This window comes from Schistocerca piceifrons, chromosome 5, assembly GCF_021461385.2.
Source record: "Schistocerca piceifrons isolate TAMUIC-IGC-003096 chromosome 5, iqSchPice1.1, whole genome shotgun sequence".
Taxonomy (NCBI): Eukaryota; Metazoa; Arthropoda; class Insecta; order Orthoptera; family Acrididae; genus Schistocerca; species Schistocerca piceifrons.
Genome location: NC_060142.1, coordinates 409,872,979 through 409,897,595, shown reverse-complemented (window position 1 = coordinate 409,897,595; position 24,617 = coordinate 409,872,979). Strand labels below are relative to the sequence as shown.

General features: G+C 43.7%; 1 protein-coding gene across 1 annotated transcript in view; it reads left to right on the top strand.

The window, feature by feature from the left end:
• Positions 1–24,617, top strand: part of LOC124799036 — a 198,208-nt gene that overhangs the window by 8,635 nt on the left and 164,956 nt on the right. Inside the window, exons 4-5 of the mRNA XM_047262573.1 lie at positions 5,993–6,130; positions 17,905–18,068. Coding sequence (XP_047118529.1) covers positions 5,993–6,130; positions 17,905–18,068 — 302 coding nt within the window. The remainder of the gene's footprint in view (positions 1–5,992; positions 6,131–17,904; positions 18,069–24,617) is intronic.

Below are 24,617 nucleotides of genomic sequence, written 5' to 3'. Positions count from 1 at the left end.
ATTCTCGCAAAAATTACGGCATGCGAACTTACTCGCGCTCTTCTTAACAAGCAACTCACCTCTCGCTCACACAAGCTCTCCTAATTCTGGTCCACCCAGATAGCTGAATGGTAAGCGTGACGGGCTGCTGTCCTCACGGACCCGGGTTCGATTCCCGACTAGGTCGGGGATTTTCTCCGCTCAGGGACTGGTTGTTGTGTTGTCTTCATCATCATTTCATCCCATCCGGCGCGCAGGTCGCTCAATGTGGGGTCGAATGTAATAAGACCTGCACCAAGGCGGCTGGACCTGCCCCGTAAGGGACCTCCCGGCCAATGACGCCAAACGCTCATTTCCATTTTTCCTAATTCTAACTCGCTCACACCCACTGGTCCATCACTCTAAGTCGCTCGTACCCATCCACTCCCACTTCCCCATTCTCACTCATTCATTCAGCCCAACGCATTGTGATTATCTCTTTGTGTCTCGCTCTAGCTGTCACCGTGTCCTGTCTCACAGCCACCGTGTTCTTCATTCTGTCCTACTACTTCTGTCTCCTCTCACTGTCACTTCTTCCTCTTGCTCTCTCTATCCTCCGCTACCTCATTCATTCATTCATCCCCACTGCTTCTGTCTCTTCTCATTCTTCATGGTAACGCACCTCCCCATCTCCCCAATGTCGTAATGCAGAACTTACACCAACTCAATTGGGAAACACTCAAGCACCTACCCTATAGCCCTAATCCCTCCTCATGCTGTTATCACGTCTTCGTTCCCTTAAAAAAGGCCTTAAAGGATCGACGATACCTGTCGGACGAGAATGTGCAGCAGCTGGTTACGGATATTTCTTCACACAGCAGGACACAGTGTTTTATCAAACGGATGTTTTGAAGCTGGTGCGTCGGTAGGATGATTGCATCAATGCTCACGGCGATTATCCCATATGGAATACCGATTCTGGACTGTACGGCCTTCGATCAGAAACCTTTTTACCGTCCTTATAATACAAGTACACCCAACAAGAGCCTGCTGGGCGTTTTTTAGTAACATTGCAAAGGTTTTTAGTTGTCGAGTGGAAGTTAGAGATGTGGAATGGGACACTGAGAAGGAGGCAGCTGTGAGTAGATTTGTGGAGAGAAGAAGAAAGCTTGAACTACAACCGATAAGAATGATAAATTTCTGTACGCATTTTTTGATCAGAAACCAGACGCTATCTTGAGAAAGCTTGTGCAGTGGATGGAGGAGAGGAGAAGGAGATGTGTGCTGGCAGATGCGTAGGAGTGACCAGGTTGGACCGCGATGGGATTTTTCTGATTGATAGTTTCCGAATGTGCTCTATGAATTTGAAGCCGACTTGCAGGGAATTATAAAATTTGTAATGTGCAGAAGTAAATGTGGAATCAGCAAAGGTAAAGGGATAGAAACGGTTTTTGTTGGTGTGAATGACACTGAAAGGCTGTAATTCCCATGTTCATATTTAACTTGTTGTGAGCAAACAAAAAGGTTACAGAGGAAAGTTCCTAACTACTGCGAAGAGTTCCTTCACAGAATAGAAGGAATGTGTCACTACCACTGCTTACGTCTGAAGATTTGGAGTTTATCAGGTAGATTTTCAGTTCTGCTGGTAGCCTATTGAAAATTAAACGTCGTTAACAGAGGACACTCTGATGAAGGAAGTGTTATTGATGTGTAATTCAGTTTTACGCCTGTTGTTCACAGAATAAATGGTACAGTTTGTTCTGAACGAGTCAGTAGTGTCAACAACAAGTACCATATGAAATATTTGTACAGGGATGGAGGAATTTAGTTTCGAGACACCTTAAAAAAACCTCCTACACGGTGTTCTCGAACGGACACCGCAGGCCGTTATTCAGTGCTCTCTCGAACTATGATTGCATTAGCGGATTATCGAAGTTTTCCAGCTTTTATCATAGTACGGGCAGCTCTTTTCGGACTTTCACCGTGCTTCTACTACACAACCAGATGTTCAACCGGGGAACATCAGATCACTGAACTGCGCTTTTACAAGGTGGGGCGTGTCTATGTTTCTATGGATGTGTATTGATGAAAATGAATAACTTGATGAAATACGATAATAATACAGGGGTTATTTCTCTTCAAATCAATCAACCAGATCGTATCGTCGAGCGCAAGTTCTGCGTCCGTTAGGTAGATCATTATGAAATACTGAGGCAGTCTGTATTCGAAAGCGAGGAGTGTCGTACTGTGGTGATCACACATGTTTTTCTCCTGTAACTGTAACAAATCAATCATCTACATCTCCTTGAAAATGAAATGCGTCAGGCATAAAGAGGAATCTCACCAAACGTCGTTTAAACCAAGGTTTCATTTCTAAATGGGGCAACGCCCCCTGAGAGATATCATTTTCTTTCTTCTTATTCTTTTAAAACTATTATTCTTTTGTAGTACTGCTAATATCCCTGAGTCTCATCAAAACTGAGGTGGCTGCCCAATAAAAAAAATTATCGAATTTTTTTATCATCAGTAGACGTACTTTCAAAAAAGAAAACAAAAATCAACACTTGAATCATATTTAGACATTTGACTCGTTAAATGGAAAGTGTGGAAAGAAACAGACAGTACAAGAAATCTTATACTGTATTGTAAAGTTTGTGTCATGTAACATCAGATTATAAAATAAATTTGGGATAGAAGAGTAGATTGGATATGAACTTGACAGAAGCAGGCATAGAAATTAACACGGTCAGATCAGAGGCATGAACGAACAAGGGGGCTACTGAAATAAGTAATGTGGTAGAATTAATGAGGAAAAGGCCTTAGACGACACCAAAATAAGTAATGTGACAAAATTAAAGAAGCAAGGTCCTTAACAAAAAGGGATAAGAATTGAGGTAGGTGGCGGGGGGGGGGGGGGGGGGGGGAAGGCGGGGAGCTGCCAGAGAGAGAGATACAGAGAGAGAGATATAGAGAGAGAGAGAGAGAAAGAGAGAGAGAGAGGGAGAGGGAGGGTACGTTAAGAGAAGCCATTGAAGAGCCTACAACATATTCGTAGTGAGAGAACATACAGGGAAAGACTCCCAACGCCTCCACTGGCCCTCTAAGGAACATCTGAAGAACAACACATCAGAGTAGCCAATAAGGCGACTGAGAAGCCGCTCAACATTACGTCATGTCCAGGACAGGCAGTCTAAGGGAAAAGTGAGAAGAAGCTGTAGGACCGAGTGTGGAGAGGCAATCAGTAAGCAGTCAGTTATGGAATTAGACGTTGGAGTCAGTAAGAAGTAGTTACAAAAAGACACAGCCAGGGTTGCACGCTGGAGTCTCTGGGATGAAGTTAGTTAGGTGCAGAGCTCTGCTGGTCTTAGAACTGTACGAGGATCCCATTAAGCAGACAGAACGATGACAAATAGTCACTGTCACTGTAGTAGGAACTTGCTGCGGGAGTGGAAGCACCTCTGCTAGGGAAGTCATTTGTGTACTTAGAAATTAATTTTATGAGAAGTGCAGTCACTTAATCATCCTTCTATGCTATACATACACAACCAATGGCATTTCGTCCGGACAAGCAAGTCTCCCTGTCACTTCGATCAACAAGATGAATTCGCTTTAGCACGGACCCCAGTCGCTCACCGAACGGGACAACACAATGGTTAGCATAATGGACGCACATTAGGGAGGACGGCGGTTGAAATACGCCCCCGGTCATCCTGATTTAGGTTTTCCGTGATTTCTCTAAATCGCTTAAAGCAAATGCTGGGATGGGTCCTTTGAAAAGGCTCTATCTATTTCCTTTTCCATCCTTTCCTAATCGGAGCTTGTGTTCCGTCTCCAATGATCTCGTTGTCGACGGGACGTTAAACACCTCCTCCTCCGCCTCCCAATCGCTCAATCCCTTGCAAAACCCATGCTCTGGACACGACTCTAGCAGTTTTACTGCATCCAATGATATTTTGGTAAATATTCCCCTTATTTTTCTCTGTCTATTTTGGTGCCGCCTCTCCAGTGACGATGGGATACTAAAAGTAGCCGGAAAAATTTCACGCAATAAATTCACTTGTCCGGAACCAGCGCAAAACAACTCCATTTTACAAGTGAATGTGACACTAGCGTTTGAGAATGTTCTTTGAACCGGAAAATCCTATAGAAGATCCTAGCAGGGAGATTGAAACATCGATTATGCAAGAAAAAATTGAAGAGGAACATAACTTGGAAGACTGTACCTTCAATAACAATTTTTTTTTCTTTTTGATGGCCTCATGGTGGAGCAACACCTTTAGAACCCCATTAAATACAAGCTGATTGAAGTTCACATTCAGACAACACATTGGAATGTTCCCGATTCTAACATTAACATTATCGTCATCATCCTGAACAGTTTCCAGCGCCAGGCTAAGTCTGCTCGCAACATAAGCCTCGCCACCTAGTCCACCATCTTTCTGTGTTCACTCTCATCCAGTCCTTGTCTCTTTTTTCAACACACTCTTCCACACCTTTCAGCCATCTACTCATTGGTCTCTCTCTTGGGCGTTTCCTTCACGTCTCCATTTCGTGTATCTTCTTGGTAATCCTCTTGTATCCCATTCTCTTTAAGTGCCCATACCATCTTAGCCTCGATGTTTCTATTCTGCTCTGTAAGTGTTCTTCTTTCACTGTTTCCCTTACCTTTCACATTCTTCATCCTATCTCTCCTTGTTACTCTTATTCTACTTCCGAGGAACTTCATTTCACACGCCTGTTACCAGCTTTCATCTCTTTCGTTCATTACCCATATTTCAGGTTCTTAGATCAGTATTGTGATGCAGTAACTTCAATATATATATATATATATATATATATATATATATATATATATATATATATATATATATCCTTCTTATTTCTTCCATTTACCTCTATCACAATTACTAAGTACTTGACACTTCCACCTTCTTCAGTTGTTCACCTCCGTATTCCGTATTCCGCTAGTTGGTCTATCTTTCTTTTTGGTTGTAACCAGGATCTCACATTTTTTTACAGTAATTTTCACTCTATACTATCTCACAGTTTCTTCCCAAACGTCCAGCTGTTCCTGAATTCCACCTCCCTGTTTCCCGAGATCATCTTCTCTTCTCCAATTTTTCCTGCCACCTTAGTCATTATCTTATCCAAGACCACAATGAAGAGGAGAGTTGAAAATACACTTCCCTGTTTCATACCACATGTTTGCCAGAAGGAATCCATATTTTCATTTCCCACTTTCACACAATTCAAACTTCTAAAGTACATATCCTCAACTCTACTTATTGTCTCTTTTTCCACACCCTTCTTTTCTAGTGGTTTCCAAACCTTACTTCTACAGACGCTTTCACATGCCTTTTCTAAGATTAACGTATTTGGCAAAATCTTCTTTTCTGCCAGGCCCGCAGCATAGAATATGTCACGTAATGAGTAATCCCAGGTTAGCTGCAAATGGTTTAATTAGAAACGCTTCTTCTTTACTACAAGTTTGCTTCGATTGTAGCGCCATTCTAGAGTAAACCTGTAGATGTTATATCTGGTGAGTCTACTTACTTTTATAAACATTGAACATAAATGTCAGTATGCATAAATAGATGCCACATATTGCATCAGTGAGAAGAAGTCGACTATTTGTAGCTAGATCGTTATAATCAAATAAGTTTTGTTTTTACATAATATTTTCGTGAAATACTTTTGACATCTAGATTGACAGTTTATTCTCGGTTGTGCTTTACCTTTGCAGTGTAATCTGTGCTAGTCAGTGATGCTAGTTGCGTTTCATTACAACTATAAATTTATTATCATTTGTATCTATTGTTATCTTTTACTTTCTGTCTTGTTTGGAAATCTAGGACGGATGAAAGACAAAGTAAAATACTGCACGTGAGGTAACACCGCTGCACGCCGCTCCTTCCGCAGGTCCGTAGTGGGCCAGGGCGAGGCGCTCCCGGTAGAGCTGTTGGCGACGGTGGAGAACACGCCGGGCTACGACACGGCACACGTGGCCGGCGTGCGGCTGGAGGCGGCCGTGCAGCCCCCGGAGGCGGCGTGGGGCGGCCTCCGCCTGGCCGACACCAGCGGTGCAGACTGCGAAGTCCTGCCCGCCCCCAACGCCTCCAGCATCGCGCTACGCTGCAATCTGCGCATGCTCAAGATGCGCCCCGGCTGGAGGGTACGTCACCTACATGCAAGCCGTTATGTTACTTACAAGCCAATTCCACATTCATTTACCCAGACGCTTCACAAACCAAAAGTTACAATTTTTAAGCAACTCAGTTTTTTTTTTCATTATTAATATTGCAAAAGTAGGCCAAATGTGGTATCTAAATAGCACTGACGTAACGAACAATGTAAAATAAAGCCGAGGAGAGAATTTTTCTGTGAACTTACATAATCCAATGAAGAGTGTCCAGACACCCTTATGTAATGCCCAATAGTCCACTAGATGTCACAAGAGGTGTAACCACCACTGTAAGAAGAGACACCGAGGTGACAAAACTCATGGGACACCTCGTAATATCGTGTCGGACCTCTTCCTTCCCGGCGCAGTGCAGCAACTCGACGTGGCATGGACTGGAAAGGTCACTGGAAGTCCCCTGCAGAAATTTTCAGCCGTGCTGCCCCTATGAACGTCAATTATTGCAAAACTGTTGTCGGTGCAGGGTGTTGTGCACGAACTGATCTCTGAGTTACGTTCCATAATTATTCGGTGCATGGAGAGCTGCATCAAACCAGTCTCAGGATTGAAGACCACAACAACAACAACAATTATTCGATGGTATTCATGTCGGGCAATCTGGGTGGCCAGATCATTGTACTGAATGTTCATCAGACCAGTCGCGAACAGTTGTAGCCTGGTGACGTAAAACAGTTGTTTGGGAACATGAAGTCTATGAATGTCTGAAAATGATCTCGAAGTATCCGAACGTAAGCGTTTATAGTCAATTATCGGTTCATTTGGACTAGAGGACTCAGTCCATTCCATGTAAACACGGCCCATACCATTATGGAGCGACTACCAGCTTGTGCAGTGGCTTGTAGGCAACTTGAGTCCATAGCTTCGTGGGGCCTGCGTCGCACTCGACCCCGACCATCAGCTCTCACCAACTGAAATCGGGACTCATCTGACCAGGCCACGGTTTTCTAGTCGTCTGGGATCCAACCGATATGGACACGAGCCCAGGAGAAGCGCTGCAGACGATGTCGTGCTGTTAGCAAAGGCACTCGCGCCGGTCGTCTGCTGCCATAGCCCATTAACGCCAAATTTCGCAGAACTGTCGTAACGGATAGGTTCGTTGCAAGTCCCACATTGATTTGTGCGGTTATTTCACGTAGTGTTGCTTGTCTGTTAGCGCTGACAGCTCCATACAAAAGCTCTTCTCTCGGTCGTTAAGTGAAGGCCGTGGGCCACTGCGTTGACCGTGGTGAGAGCTATTGCCAGAAATTTGGTATTTTCGGACGCTGTGGATCTCTGAATATCGAATTCCGTAACGATTTCCGACACGGAATGCCTCATGCGTCTAGTCGTTACCATTCCGCGTTCGAAGTCTTAATTCCAGTTGTGCGGCCATAATCAAGTCGGATACGTTTTGACATGACTCACCTGAGTACAAGAGCGCTCCACCAACGTTCAGCCCTTTTATACCTTGTGTACGCGATACTGTGCCATTTTTATATGTGCTTATTGCCATCCCATAGCTTTTGCCACCTCAGTGTATTTTGTTATCAGTGGAGATGGCTCTGAGCACTATGGGATTACATCTGAGGTCATCAGTTCCCTAGAACTTAGAACTACTTAAACCTAACTAACCTAAGGACATCACACACATCCATGCCCGAGGCAGGATTCGAACCTGCGACCGCAGCAGCAGCGCGGTTCCGGACTGAAGCGCCTAGAACCGCTCGGGCACACCGGCCGGCTATCAGTGCAGAAGCAATGGCACAGAATAAAGGGTCAGGAGAGCTCACTGAACTCGAACGTGGTGAAATGGAGTTAATTACGATCTCTTAAATCAGCCGGGAAGGGCTGGACCGATGGGTATTTTACACACTTCATTGACAGGTACAACACAATTTTATTTTACGCAGTTCCAATCACATATCAGCCAACTAAACTTTTATTTTTATTTTTTAAATTAATCAAAAGGCCAAGCAATGAGACTCGCTTAAAACTCAAAGCCAATTTCAATAATTTACAGAAGATTTAAGATGAACTTTAACCCAAGATGACTTCATATTCTTTAAGACAAGACATGTCCTATACACGTCACAGGATGTAATGAGGGTAAAGCAGTAATAAAGGCAGACGTAAATCTAAACAGCAGTACCAGAATAGGTCAGAAGGGCCTTAATTACCAAATGGTGAGAATAATACATGATTTAAACCTGACAGATTAGAAGTCATGATCCTCTCGTCAGTACTGCTCTGTGTACATTTAGTATGATTGCTTCTAAAAGCCCTGTGTCGTATACTGATATTCATGACATGCTCTACACATTATTTAAGTAATGACAATTTTCATATGGTGGATTAAAGCATTTTAATCCTTATCCGTGAAGATGGTCCATAACTGAAACCAGTTGATATTTGGGTTTAAACCAAAAGCAGCTGATGGTCAAACATGCATTTTATAGATTAGCAAGCACCTGACACCATATTTAAAACAATGAAAATCAATTTAACTCTAAAATCTAGGCAAGATAATTTTAAACACAGGAACACATCAACTGAAGATTTAACACATGTCCAATAACACAAACCTAATTAGGTTATAACAGATTAAGGTATAGTTACGGATCCAAACACACGCCAAAATTTGCTAAGGTGAAGGCAACAAGCTAACAGATACAAATTCAGAATTATGCCAAGTATAACCTTAACTTGAACAGGAACATTAAGTAGTGTGTCTGCGGTTGAAGGAAACAATTCAAAGACAGACAACGGTGGCGAGAGCTGTCAAGTGAATGCACTCCAAATGACATAAACAAGAGGCTAAGCAAGCTGACGGAGCATAAATGGGGCCCCTTCGTGGGTAACATGTATCAGCAGTGCAGTACAAAAGTTTTCTGCAGCACAGGTAATATTAATTAGGATTCGCACAGACAGTCGTGCATCAAATAAATATTTCTTAGGATAGAATTAATTAATTTGAGTTCTTACAAAAGACCATTACAACTTATCTGCTTTTTTAATAAGTTAACCAAAATATTTAAGAAACCCTCTACAAATACTTTTAAAAAATAATTACATCAATAAAATAGTAATATCAGAAAATTTTCTGTTTTAGTAAACCATCAAATCAGCCACAAGGGCACTCACATGACATTCAAAGCTCATCCCTATACATATTAGTCCACAGCAGTTCGGAGAAAACAGATGCGTCCTGAAGAAGACTAAAATTTATCTGAGCCACTTAAATAGAAAAGACGCCCTATATAATTTCTTACACAGTACAGGCCTTTAGCACTAGCTTCAAGGAAACCAGAACAACAAAATCAAATTATAAACAGGTCAATAAAATTGCAAAATTACCACACATTCTGACATAAACTATTAAATATCCGTGGTAACTGGTAATACTAAACATTTTACTGCGCCTCCAACTGAAAATCGCATGACCAATAATTTACTTTCAAAATCAGAAGAATTGATGGGAGGTAGGCAGGAACGGGTAACGCATACACTAATGCACATTGCTAACCTTCGAAATAAGCTTTCTACTGGAACACGGTGCTTTACACTGGCTAAAGGTTCACAAAATGGCTCTGAGCGCTATGGGACTTAACTTCTGAGGTCATCAGTTCAAATGGTTCAAATGGCTCTGAGCACTATGGGACTTAACATCTATGGTCATCAGTCCCCTAGAACTTAGAACGACTTAAACCTAACTAACCTAAGGAGATCACACAACACCCAGTCATCACGAGGCAGAGAAAATCCCTGACCCCGCCGGGAATCGAAGGGTCATCAGTCCCCTAGAACTTAGAACTACTTAAAGCTAACTAACCTAAGGGCATCACACACATCCATGTCCGAGGCAAGATTCGAACCTCTGACCGTAGCGGTCGCGCGGTTCCAGACCGTAGCGCCTAGAACTGCTCGGCCACTCCAGCCCGCAAAGGTTCACAAGCGCCACGTATGCATAAGGTTAACACAGAAATTATAAGACGATATCAGCCAATGAATGAGTCTAAAATGTCTAGCAGATGTTGGAATCACATTACCCTTCGAAAACTATGGAGACACGTGCGTCCGACCCAACAAGCAGAAGGAAGACAGACCAAAATGACAGTGAACACTGCCCTGACAGCTCGGCGCCCTTCTCATAAATCAAAGCACAAACCACGTCGATATTCAATAACTTGCACCGGGTATCATGACCCCAATATTTGTCACCCGCTAACACCCCAGTGAAGAGAGCCCAAGGAAAGTTCGTTACAGCTTCGTTCCTCGGCTCAAACTGCTCAACAGACAGGACACCACGCCCGGAGCCGCCACAGCAGAGGGCGCTGCGCTCCAATGGCAACATGTTAATCGAAGATCATAAGAATAGTTATATCGATGCATTGCGAGAAAGGCGCCATCGCTCACGTCGACTAGTCATTGGTTGTCTCCTTAGTGGCAAATCCCTCAGGGTCATTTCAGTTCTTCCAAAGCAGCCCAAGTCGCCTGTTGGTGGTGTGATTGTGAAGTGGAAACGCGAGGGAGCAATCACAGCTGAACGAAGACCAGGCACATATCATGCACTAAGAGGCAAGAGCCGTCAAGCATTGCGGATGAGGGGGCTGTGTTGTAAGAAATAACATGAAATCAGCAGAAGGAATCATTCGTGAGTACCAAAATGATCCAGCATTCTAGCAACTGGGAAAATGACTGTGCAAACGGAGTTAATAAGAATGCGATATACCGATCCAACAGCTCCTCAGAGACACATATTTTTGTAGTTGTGCTAAGCGACGCTGGTGGTTTTAAGAGCGACGGCACTCGACAGTGGATGACCGGAAACGAGTGATGAAGAACGCTATACCCTGTGCCAATCCAGTGGAAGGGTTTGGGTTTGGCGAGTGCCCGGAGAACATTACCTGCCATCATGTGTAGTACCAACAGTGAAGTATGGAGGAGATGGTGTTCCAGTATGGGGTGTTTTTCGTGCCTAGGATGTGGTGCCCTTATTCCACTTGAGACAACGCTAAATGCGGAAGAATATGAACACATTTTACAGCATAGTGTACTGCATACAGTGGAGGAATGGTTTTTAAACGATTATAAACTAACAGCTTAATAAGGCACGCTGTCATGAAGCAGCATCTGTGAAGCAACAGTTTGTGAACAGTAGCTTTTCTGAAATGGACCGGCCCGTCCGGAGTTCCGAGATGAACCCAAGATAACAGCTTTCGGATGACTTAAAACGTCGAGTCCAACGTCACTAATATCTCTGGTTTTGGCTCTTACAAATAAGAGCTCTTGATGATCGGTTCTGGAGAAGGAATAGACTATCATTGCTTCACACAGACACATCATTCAAATCATCCCCACTAGATTTCAACCTTCCTATTATCCACGTACTGGAACCCACCGAGTATGAACGAAACAGATGGAAGAAGGAAGGTGCGATATCGGGCTGTAGGGTGGATGAGAAATGACAATGAGGTTTTGTGAGCTCCTCTCAGGTGCACAGGCTTCTGCGACGTCTTGCGTTTCCATGGAGAAATAGATGTTCGTTTGCATTATTTTGGTGACGAACATGCTGAAGTGGTATCCTCAATTTCCCAAGGGCAGGAGAACACCCTACAGAGTTAATCGTCACACCACGAAAGATGAAATCAAACAGAATAACCCCTTCAGAGTCCCAGGAGACCATCGCTCTGACTTTACCGGCTGATGGTTCAGCTTTGAACTTTTCTTCAGAGGAGAGGTGGTGTGACTCCATGCACTGCCGTTTTGTTTCCGGTTCGAAGTGATGAAACCATGTTTCATCGCATGCGATGATGTTCGACAAAAAATTGTCACGATCAACCTCGTATTGTGCAAGTACCTCCGCACAGATGGTCTTCGTTGCTCTTTATGGTCTTCTGTTAGGCGGCGACGAACCCAGCGGGCACACGCCTTTGAGCACCCCAACCAGTGGACGAGTGTGTCAGAGCGACCAACAGAGACGCCAGTCTGTGGAATGGAGTTCCACATCTGTTGCACTTCGTCGGTCAATACAGCGGCGATTAATGCTGTTTGTGGATGACGCTGGAGTTGTCGTCCGATGACGTCCCGTGTGTGGTCGATTGGAGAGAGATCTGTTGATCGAGCAGGCCAAGACCCCACACTCTGTAGAGAATGTTGGATTACAGCAGCGGTATGTGGGCGAGCGTTATCCTGTTTAGAAACACTCCCTGGAACGTTTATTCTGAATGGCGGCACAACAGGGCGAATCAGCAGAATTACGTACAAATTTGCAAGCAGAGTGCGTGGAATAACCGCAAGCGTGCTCCTACTGTCATACGAAATCTTACCCCAGACCATAACTCAAGGTGTTGGTCCAGTGTGCCCAGCCCTCACACAGACTGGTTGCAAGCGCTCATCTGCGCTCCTAACCAACACATAGCCATGAATGGCACCGAGGAAGAACCGGCTTTCATCAGAAAACGGAACAGACCTCCAGCCCCCTCTCCAATGAGCTGTCAATGACACAACTGAAGTCGCAAATGGCGGTGGTTTGGGGTCAGTGGCATGCACACTAAAGGGCGTGTGACTCTGAACTGTCCTTGAAGTAACCGATTTGTAACCGTTCGTTGTGTCACTGTGGTGACCACTGCTACTTCAATTGGTGCTGCAGACGCAATGCGATGCTCCCCAGCCATACGGTCTTCCCTCTCGGTAGTGCCACATGGCCGTCTGAAGCCCGGTCTTCTCGCGACCACACCTTACCGTGACTACCGCAGCTAGCTGTTATGTACAGTGACTACATTCCTGATATGTCTTTCAGCAGTATCAAGAAAGGAAAATCCAGTTTCTCGTAGCCCTCATACACGAGCTCTCGTTCAGGCTCGGTGAGATGCTGATAATCGCATCTTCGTCGTCTTAAAGGCTTTCTTGACTAACATCGATTCACTACGTCCAATCTCTTAAGTAACAAACGCAAACCTGATTTGCATCCTCGTAGTGGCGCAACTAGCGCTACTCTTAACCTACTGGCGTGAATATTGAATAGACGTTATGTTTCGGATGAAGAAAAACGCTCACCAATTCCCTTTTATGTTCCACAGCATCTTCTTGGTGCCGCGATTTTTTTCCGTAGCTGTATGTTGCGTCCATATAAGCAGCATCCTCAGAGAACATTTATTCTCTTATGAGGTTTGTGGTCAATAATGTCACAATATGAGAATAGCGGATTCATAAATATAAAACAAGAAGAAAGAATGACTTACGCTATTTGTTATTCAGCCTTAGTATGTAACTTAACCAGTAGTGTAAAGAGTGTAATAGGTGATACAATTAGCCTGAAACACAAACCGAAGTCATATTTACTTCACAACTCTTTCTACTGATGAGAAGAATTTCTGAATGTGTAATAATAAGCACACCGGACAAAAAATTACTCACTCAGGAGAAATCGTGCTGATAATGGCCGCGGTTCAGCGGAGAAGAGCATCCAAAAGTTACTTTATGAATGCCATATCCAGCTCGAGTCACTCATTGAAGATTAATTTTTCTGACGGGTTTGATGTGACCCACCACAAGTTCTTCTCCTGTGTCAATCTCTTCATCGCATAGTAGAATTGCTCCCAACGTCCTTAATAATTTTATGATTATATTTCAAACTCTGTCTTCCCAAACAGTTTTTCCCCGTACACCTCTCTCAAGTACAATTCAAGTTACTCTTTGATGCCTGAACTCAATATGTTGTGTCATACTGCCTACCGCCTTGTCATTGTTTTCCAAACATTGCAGATACCTCCTCATTTCTTGTTTTATCAGTCCATCTTAATTTTTAGCATCCTTCCACAACGCTACATCCAAAATGCCTCGATTCGCTTCTTTTCCAACTTTCCGAAAGCTCGTCATTCACTTCCACACAATACTATGCCACAAACGTACGTTCTCAGAAATTTCTTTCTCTTCTTAATGCCGATGTTTCGTACTAATAGACTTATTTTGGACAGGAATGTCCTCTTTGCCTGTGGTAGCTTGTTTATGTAATTCTAACTATTACTCTAGCTGTCATATGTAAATTTGCTTCCAGTGTAGCAGACTTCCTTCATTAATCTACTTCGTAGTCCCCAAATTTGGTGTTACGTTGATCGCTAATCTCATTTCTGCTACTCCTCTTTACTTTTGCCATTTTTCGGTTTACTCTCAGTCTATAGTCTGGTTTCTTTAGACGGTTCATTCCATTCAACAGGCTCTGAAATCCTTCCTCACTTTCACGAAAAATAGCAATGTCATCAGCGAATGTTTCCTTTGACGTCATTTCACCCTGAATTTTAATCCGACTCCTGAACCTTTCTTTCATTTTCGTCATTACTTCTGCGATGTACAGATTGAACAGTACGGAAGAAAGACTGCATCCCTGTCTTACAGCCTCTTTAATCCAAACACTTCGTTCGTGGTCTTCCATTCTTATTGTTCCCTCTTGGTTCTTGTAGATGTTGTGTATTACCTGTCTTTTTCTATAGCTTAGGCATGTTTTCCTAAGGATTTCGAAAATCTTGCACCTTTTTACACTGTCGAACGCTTTTTCTAGATCGACAATCTTATGAACGTATCTCGACTTTTGTTAAGCATTTCTTCCATTTTTAAGCGTAACGTCAGATCTCAACGGTGCCTTTACTTTTCCTAAAGCCAGGCTGATCCTCGTCTAATAGATTTTCAATATTCCATTCCTCTACACATTATTCTTGCCAGAAACATGTGTGCTTGGTGTTGTAAAGTTGAATGAGCGCTAGTTCTCAAACTTATCTGCCTTGCTATGTTTTGGATTGTGTGGGTGACATTTCTTCGAACGTCCTATGATATATCTCCATACTCACAAATTCTATAACCCAACTTGGATAGTCGTTTGCTTGCTACTTTTCTCTATGATTTTAGAAACCTCGATGGAATTTTGTCTATACCTTTTGCCTTATTCGATCACAAGTCCCGCCAAGTTCTGTTAAATTCTATGTCTAATACTGCGTCCCGAACATCTTCCATATGGATTCCCACTTCATCTGGGCCGGCCGCGGTGGTCTCGCGGTTCTAGGCGCGCAGTCCGGAACCGTGCGACTGCTACGGTCGCAGGTTCGAATCCTGCCTCGGGCATGGATGTGTGTGACGTCCTTAGGTTAGTTAGGTTTAAGTAGTTCTAACTTCTAGGGGACTGATGACCACAGCAGTTAAGTCCCATAGTGCTCAGAGCCAATTACCACTTCATCTGTTGCATCAGTTGATTGGTCCTTTTCCTCCTACAGGCCTTCAATGTACTATTGAATAGGAATGATGCGACTATTCGACCATGTTGGCAAGAATGACTGAACCATGGTCGAATACAGTGTCTATAAGGAACCGGTCGACCTAGAGAGACAACGGAATGTGAGGACCGAGCAATCGTCGGAGAGGCAATCAAAGCCACTGAATTATCATTATCATCGATCCGACGTACAACTGGTGCTTCAGCGACCACAAGGACCATTAACAGCCCGAAAGGATGCTGAGCTCACGGCGCCCTTTGTACTGATCACTACTGACCTCTCTATACCAAAAATCCGTTTTCAGTGGAGCCGCGCACATTCGGCCTGGACTCTCACTGACTGTGGTAGAATTGTCGTCATTTAAGAGTCCTGCTCCGAATTAAGCACCGATGGACAGCGAAGACGTGTCTGTAGGCTCCCCGGACATTGGTGGGACACCAATCTGTCTCCCACAATATGGCCCGACAACAAGGATTGATGGTCTGGGGTGCCATTATATTTCGTAGCAGGATCCGTTCGGTTGTCATCCACAACACCGTTACGGTACAGCGTTACTTCGAATATACACTACTGGCCATTAAAATTGCTACACCAAGAAGAAATGCAGATGATAAATGGGTGTTCATTAGATAAATATATTATACTAGAACTGACATGTGATTACATTTTCACGCAATTTGGGTGCATAGATATTGAGAAATCAGTACCCACAACAACCACCTCTGGTCGTAATAACGGCCTTGATACGCCTGGGCATTGAGTCAAACAGAGCTTGGATGGCGTGTACAGATACAGCTGCCCATGCAGTTTCTACACGATACCACAGTTCATCAAGAGTAGTGACTGGCGTATTGTGACGAGCCAATTGCTCGGCCACCATTGACCAGACGTTTTCAATTGGTGCGAGATGTGGAGAATGTGCTGGCCAGGGTAGCAGTCGAACATTTTCTGTATCCAGAAAGGCCCGTACAGGACCTGTAACATGCGGTCATGCATTATCCTGTTGAAATGTAGGGTTTCGCAGGGATCGAATGAAGGGTAGAGCCACGGGTCGTAACACATCTGAAATGTAACATTCACGAAAAGACCGAGACGTGTAACGAATTGCACCCCATACCACCACGCCGGGTGATACGCCAGTATGGCGATGACGAATACAGGCTTCCAATGTGCGTTCTCCGCGATGTCGCCAAACACGGATGCGACCATCATGATGCTGTAAACAGAACCTGGATTCATCAGAAAAAATGACGTTTTGCCATTCGTGCACCCAGGTTCGTCGTTGAGTACACCATCGCAGGCGCTCCTGTCTCTGATGCAGCGTCAAGAGTAACCGCAGCCATTGTCTCCGAGCTGATAGTCCATGCTGCTGCAAACGTCGTCGAACTGATCGTGCAGATGGTTATTGTCTTGCAAACGTCCCCATCTGTTGACTCCGGGATCGAGATGTGGCTGCATGATCCGTTACATCCATGCGGATAAGATGCCTGTAATCTCGACTGCTAGTGATACGAGGCCGTTGGGACCCAGCACGGTGTTCCGTATTACCCTCCTGAACTCACCGATTCCATAGTCTGCTAACAGTCATTGGATCTCGACCAACACGAGCTGCAATGTCGGAAACGTGATGTACGTATTTCTCCTCCTTACACGAGGCATCACAACAACGTTTCACCAGGCAACGCCGGTCAACTGCTGTTTGTGTATGAGAAATCGGTTGTAAACTTTCCTCATGTCAGCACGTTGTAGGTGTCGCCTCCGGCGCCACCCTTGTGTGAATGCTCTGAAAAGCTGATCGTTTGCGTATCACAGCATCTGCTTCCTGTCGGTTAAATTTCGCGTCTGTAGCACGTCATCTTCGTGGTGTAGCAGTTTTAATGGCCAGTAGTGTATTATATGCCCCGTCTTTTTGCCCTTTATCGACAGCCATTCAGGGCTTACATTTTAGCAAGATGACGATTGCCCTCTAAACGCGAGAACTGCTGCTGCTTGTCTTTGTGCTTGCCAAACCATCCCTTGGCCAGCAAGACTGCTGGATCTCTTCCCAAGTGAGAACATCAGTGGCATTACGGATATTTCGCTCCAACCGTCTCGGCATTTTGATGAGCTCTTGCGCCAATGGGGCAGAATTTGGCACGATATCACTCAGGAGGACATGCAACAACTCTATCAGTCAGTGTCAATACGAATAACTGCTTGCACAAAGGACAAAGGTGGACTACCGCGTTATTAAATTTCTTAATTTATAACACTCTTTCTCTTGAGTATATCATCCGTATTTCTGTGAAAGAGTAATCATTTATTTGTCTGTACATGTACATCACATATACCGATTTCCGTCCCATTGGGATAATTCCGTGCTGGTGCGTCGCTTTTCTCTCTCTCTTAGGCGTATTATCTGAAAAAAAAAATTGTTGGATTTTAATTACTGAACGATCTCTGTATAAGCTGCTTCCAGTTGTATACTGAGCCTGTACGGTGAAAGCGATTGTGTTGTGCCCGCAGGAGACGGTGCGGATGAAGGTGGCGCTGAAGGGCCAGGCGGCGGGCGTCGCGACGCTGAGCTGGAACGCGACAGCCTTCCTGCGTGGCCACGAGCTCCGCCCGGAGGACAACCAGCGGGTGGGCGCGCTGCGCCTCGACGCACCGGCGGGACTCGCGCTCACCGGGTAGGCCTCGCCTGCGCTCCCCGACAGTCCCCAACTCCACACCGTCGCACGGTTGCCTCCACTCTCATTTAGAGCTCCTATATAACAGCCTCAGTCGTCCGCCATGTGCGCGTGATTAGCCGAGCGGTCTAAGGCGCTGCAGTCATGGACTGTGCAGCTGGTCCCGGCGGAGGTTCGACTCCTCCCTCGGGCATGGGTGTGTGTGTGTGTGTGTGTTTGTCCTTAGGATAATTTAGGTTAAGTAGTGTGTATCTTAGGGACTGATGACCTTAGCAGTTAAGTCCCTTGAGATTTCACACACATTTTTCTGTCCGCCATGTTTTCCCCGTCTCTGAGGATTCAGCAGTGTTTACCTTGTTGGTGGTTAACCTATTCGCACAACGTTTTAGAGAATTTCATCAAAATATTTGATATTGCTTGTACGAGGTAAACCAAACAGTAATTAATATTAATAGAAATATATAGAATGTCGTTTCTATATAGAAACATAGATTTGGAACTTGTACATATTAAATGTAGTGAGTTAGGAACTCGGTACCAATGTCGTCCCATATGGGTGTTACACAGCAACAACCTGTGACTATTTATTAACTTTTCCTGTATATAGCCGCTTGTAAAAGAGCTGTTTATTTTTTATTCAAAAGGATGTACTTTACGAAATGCCGCATCTTCATTGTACAGAAGTGTATGGGGCGAGTATAATTCCATCTTGCAGTGAAACGAATTTTTATTAAAGCACCACTAACCATTAAAATTGCTGCACCACGAAGATGACGTGCTACAGACGCGAAATTTAACCGACAGGAAGAAGATGCTGTGATATGCAAACGATCAGCTTTTCAGAACATTCACACAAGGTTGGCGCCGGTGGCGACACGTACACCGTGCTGACATGAGGAAAGTTTACAACCGATTTCTTATACACAAACAGCAATTGACCAGCGTTGCCAGGTGAAACGTTGTTGTGATGCCTCGTGTAAGGTGCAGAAATGCGTACCATCACGTTTCCGACTTTGATTAGGGTCGCATTGTAGCGTATCGCGCCGGCCGGAGTGGCCGAGCGGTTCTAGGCGCTGCAATCTGGAACCGCGAGACTGCTACGGTCGCAGGTTCGAATCCTGCTTCGGGCATGGATGTGTCTGATGTCCTTAGGTTAGTTAGGTTTAAGTATTTCTGAGTTCTATGGGACTGATGACCTCAGAAGTTAAGTCCCATAGTGCTCAGAGCCATTTTGTAGCGTATCGCGATTGCGGTTTATTGTATCGCGACATTGCTCTTCTCGTTGGTCGAGATCCAACGACTGTTAGCAGAATATGGAAGCGATCGGTAATACGGAGGGTAATACGGAACGCCGTGGTGGATCCCAACGGCCTCCTATCACCAGCAGTCGAAATGACAGACATCTTATCCGCATGGCTGTAACGGATCGTGCAGCCACGTCTCGATCCCCGAGTCAACAGATGGGGACGTTTGCAAGACAACAACCATCTCCACGTACAGTTCGACGACTTTTGCAGCAGCATGGACAATCAGCTCGGAGACCATGGCTGCGGTTACCCTTGACGCTGCATCACAGACAGGAGCGCCTGCGATGGTGTACTCAACGACGAACCTGGCTGCACGAATGGCAAAACGTCATTTTTTCCCATGAATCCAGGTTCTGTTTACAGCATCATGATGGTCGCACCCGTGTTTGGCGACATCACGGTGAACGCACATTGGAAGCCTGTATTCGTCATCGCCATACTGGCGTATCACCCTGCCTGATAGCATGGAGTGCCATTGGTTACACGTCTCGGTCACCTCTTGTTCGCATTGACGGCACTTTGAACAGTGGACGTTAAATTTCAGATGTGTTACGACCCGTGGATCTACCATTCATTCGATCCCTCCGAAACCCTACATTTCAGCAGGATAATGCACGACCGCATGTTGCAGGTCCTGTACGGGCCTTTCTGGATACAGAAAATGTTACTGCTGCCCTGGTCAGCACATTCTCCAGATCTCTCACCAATTGAAAACGTGTGGTCAATTGTGGCCGAGCAACTACAGCGTCACAATACGCTAGTCACTACTCTTGATGAACTGTGCTATCGTGTTGAAGCTGCATGAGCAGCTGTAACTGTACACGCCAACCAAGCTCTGTTTGACTCAATTCCCAGGCGTATCAAGGCCGTTATTACGGCCAGAGGTGGTTGTTGTGGGTACTGATTTCTCAGGATCTATGCACCCAAATTGCGTGAAAATGTAATCACATGTCAGTTCTAGTATAATATATTTGTCCAATGAATACCCGTTTATCATCTACATTTGTTCTTGGTGTAGCAATTTTACTGGCCAGTAGTGTAATTTCATGTCATATAACCAGCATTCATTTTATGTACTTCATGACAGATTTGTTGCTTGCTGAGTTATGGTAAAAAATTATTCTTTAAAGTAATGCTACTTGTGCAGGTACCCTCACAATGACCAATCTGCTATAAAAATATCAGAATTTTCACTCTTTTTACCGTGCCTATATAAGAGATTGCGTTAAGCGGTATTCAGTTTGTTGGTGTATGTTTATGATAAGACGTATAAATACATCAAAAATATTCCTATCCACTTGACCAATTGCGAAAAAATCTGAGGAATCGCTAAATTTTGAGACGAACTGCTTCAGTTTTCGACTGGGAAGAAATGCAACTGCATACAGCTGGTTTCATGTTTATAATTACTTCTATTAACTTACATTGAGAATACACAACTTAGCGTCGAATGGTTCCAATTGTCTCTCCGTCAGTTTATGGTCCATATTTTTCTTCATTCAGGGTGACTAGGAAATCTAAACACGTGAAAACAATTTTTTCATTAGTTAATGCAGTTCACAGTTGTGCAACTACCGTTATTTACGAAGTATTTTTAAGTACATTTAATTAGAAGTCTCTTCTCGCATCGTGACTCGTATGTAAATGAGTACGAATATCCTATACTTTGGGGAAAACATGGCGGACATTTTAGCTCACGTTGTAGGAGTCGTACTGTCGGTCTTCCAGCTCACATTATTCGGCCCAAGAGCCAGATCGCTATAAACAACGAATTCAACGGGAAAGTCATGTGGACCGTGACACCTTCCAGACACCAGTTTACCAAAACCGTTTATCTTCGTGAGAATAAAGTGAAATACACTCAATCAATTGCAGAAATCAAAGGTTTATTCAGGACCCCTGACCTAGGTATCGATGTCTTTAGAAACTTCCTCTTCAGAAGTATCAATGTTTAACTCTACAATAGTTGATATTGTACATATGTTGAAATATAGATACACAGAAAAAGTGAAACATAACTCACTACCTTACAACGGATTACATTATCCAACCAATAAGTGTGAATAACACTGGTCCACATTGGGTTTTTTGCAGGAACCAAAGTAGACGGTCTTTGTAGATTTCAATGCCCTTAACACGAACATGTCGATAAAAATTCTCTGCTACCTCACGGTTACGGGATTCTACGTTGCACGTATATTACTGTCGTAATGAATACAATATATATACATCAGTTAAACCTCACGAGTTTATTCGTGCCGCTTATATTCTTTCCTTTTTGGATGGTGTCTGGAGCATCTCTCTGTAGTATCTTGCAGAAAAAACCAACATAGCAGTAGCCCATCATCCTGTGTACCGCTGTTCCATGAGGGAAATCTCCTGGTGGAACCGCTCGCCCTGATCTTCACTGAATGCACCATACTTTACTGAGAATACATCGAGGTGGAAGTGCAGGACGTGCATCTTCAGGGTCATGTTGCATCAATCACCTTATAAGGATGAATTTGTTTGTCCACAAGATCACTGTATTTTTCGGTTCTAGTGTTTCCTAAGAACAATGTCGTCATGTTACGAAAACACTGCCAGGCGTGCAGCTGATCAGGAATTAGAGTGGACTCAGTGTGCATCCGCAAACAGCTGTCGTATCTGTGGATCAATTAATATTCCCTTCATGATCTTCTCTTTGCTGGATAGTGGAAACTTATATAAATAATGAAATGCTGCTCCATTCCTGTGCACAGTCTTAATAAATGCTGTCATGAGTCACAGCTTAATGTGTAATGGTGGGAGAACATTTTTGTTTGGATTCCGTAGAGATTCTTCGGAAATATTTTTTGACCTAGGCGCCAGAGTCGTTCCTGAAGGCCATCCCCTCTGTATTAATATTTCTCTCTTCCGTGGCTGTCCCGTTCATACAGGTAGCAGCAATTGTTATTGTAACCTCCTTGTAAAGCCAACAGCATTACAATGACTATGAAATCGCCGTGTACCAGCCATTCACGCTTACTGTAATTAACACAGTTTACAACTGCTTTCAACATGGTGTAATTTTCCGTAGCTAAGGTAACATATGTGACAGGAATGATGGCCCTTAATACTATTCTGTAATAGTGCTGCCCTCAGGCTTGTTTTTAAGCCATCTATAACGACTCTCCTCTTGCCTGGTTTGTATGTAACGTTGAGGCATTTCAACAAACCTTCAATGTCACTGCATAATGTGGTGTCATCCTCAGAACTGAAATGACACTCAAATTTTTATGTGATTCTCCCGAAACACACACATGTACTGTGACATCGAGAAGGCTCCACTGCTGCAGTCGTGAGGCCCAGAGTTCCGTTTTACGCTTTGGAGGATCTAAATCCATAATGAGGTCACTGAGTCCACATTGCGTGGCTTTGTGTGATTCTCCAGATGACGAAGTTGGTATAAATGTAGGGTTAGTGTCACTAGAAATTATTGCACTTTTTCAGCTCAGTATGTCTATTCAGTATCACCGCTATCACTGATTGTCATTGGTACATGTGGGGGAACAGGAACTGGTAAATGGCAGATGGGATGTCAGTATATCTTCCTCTTGGTATTGACTCCTTTCCTCAGGAGACGTAACATACAAAAATAAGAATCCCATGCATGATTTGTAGGTCACCCCAAATAGTAGGCACACAGAACTTAATGTAGACTTTTTACCATTTACCCAAGCATTCAGTGTAGAAAAACATGTGGCATAACACTTGTATGGAGCCCACAATTTATCTTGCCCCCCAACTCGACAACCTGAAATACAAGGAATATGCTTCTTTCACTGCATTAGTCAATGGTCGCCTTCTTGAACCTCAAATAACATCGGCACAAATGTAATAAAAGTTATCTGGTTTGTCACTGCAGGTACGGCACGTTTTTGTGAAAGCACACATAGGCAGAATAACAATGTTCTTGAATTTCAACGCTTTACCTGACATAGATTCACCTCCAACCACAACGATGCTCGTTCCAATAAGAAGTGAACTAACGCAGTAGAACAGCAAGCAACTGTGACACACGACAACTAATATCTCGTCTGGTTTCTACATTCGACAATGCTCATGTGACTGGATGGTGCGCATATGAGTCATGGTATAAAGCAGTGTTGCCAGTTTTTCGTGGAAGCGTCCACCTCACTAACTCACAGCATAGGAAACCTTGTCACAATGCCCTTGCATGTAGCTCTTATAATGTCCCATAACTGTGATTGTGAAATGTAAACACATTATGTACTTCTAACCCTGAGATAGGAGACAAGTTTAACCTTGATATACGTTTTCAGTGTATATAAATCTGTAACCCAAAAAATAAAAGGGGAAATTTGTGGACCAGTGTTTTTGTTGTACGGTAGTGAGGTGTTTCACACTTTTGAATAAATCTTTCACTGCTGCAACAGCTTGGCTGTATTTAACTTTATCTTCATGAATATTCCATTCTAAAATTATAGCATTTAGCCAAATTCAAGATTTTAGAACCGTTTATACTTTATACGTATTATTTCCGAACTTTTTAGTCAACATGTAGAGGATGTTGGAATAAAAGAGAGTTCCAATACTACCTGTCGACTTTGACCACTGACGTCTTCACAAGCCCCGAAATGTAACAGAAGCATGTCTTCTAAATGTTGACCAGGACATCAATAATTCTCATGCAGTGAAAATACGAAACATCAATTACGGAATTTTGTAAATTTTGCATGGTAATAAATATTTAACATAATCGGATAACTGTGGGAAGTTGTAAGTTATGGGCGGGAATGAACTAAAATGTAAAATAACAATAAAATCACAAAAAAACCGAAAATATACACATAAAAAACCGAAAACCGTAATACCATGGTTGATATAAAAAAACGCAAAAAATTAGCAAACTATTGAATCTAAGTCGCACTGAAATCATTACTTTGACCTATGCACTCAACTAAAAAGCATGACACCAGTACAGAAACCCAAAATCCGTCACTAATTCAGAAAGGAAAAGTGCGATACCAACACAGTTGGCTAAAACCCGCGACAGTTAAGGAAACGCGGTATTAGTAACATCACTTGACCTACGCAGCTCAACTAAAAAGCCGGATGCCAATACAAAAATCGAAAAACCGATACCAATATAGAAACCCAAAATGCTATACCAATACAGTTACACAAAACTCGCGACAGTTAACGAAACACGGTATCGAAAACAGCATTTGACATACATATTCAAATGAAAAGACCGATA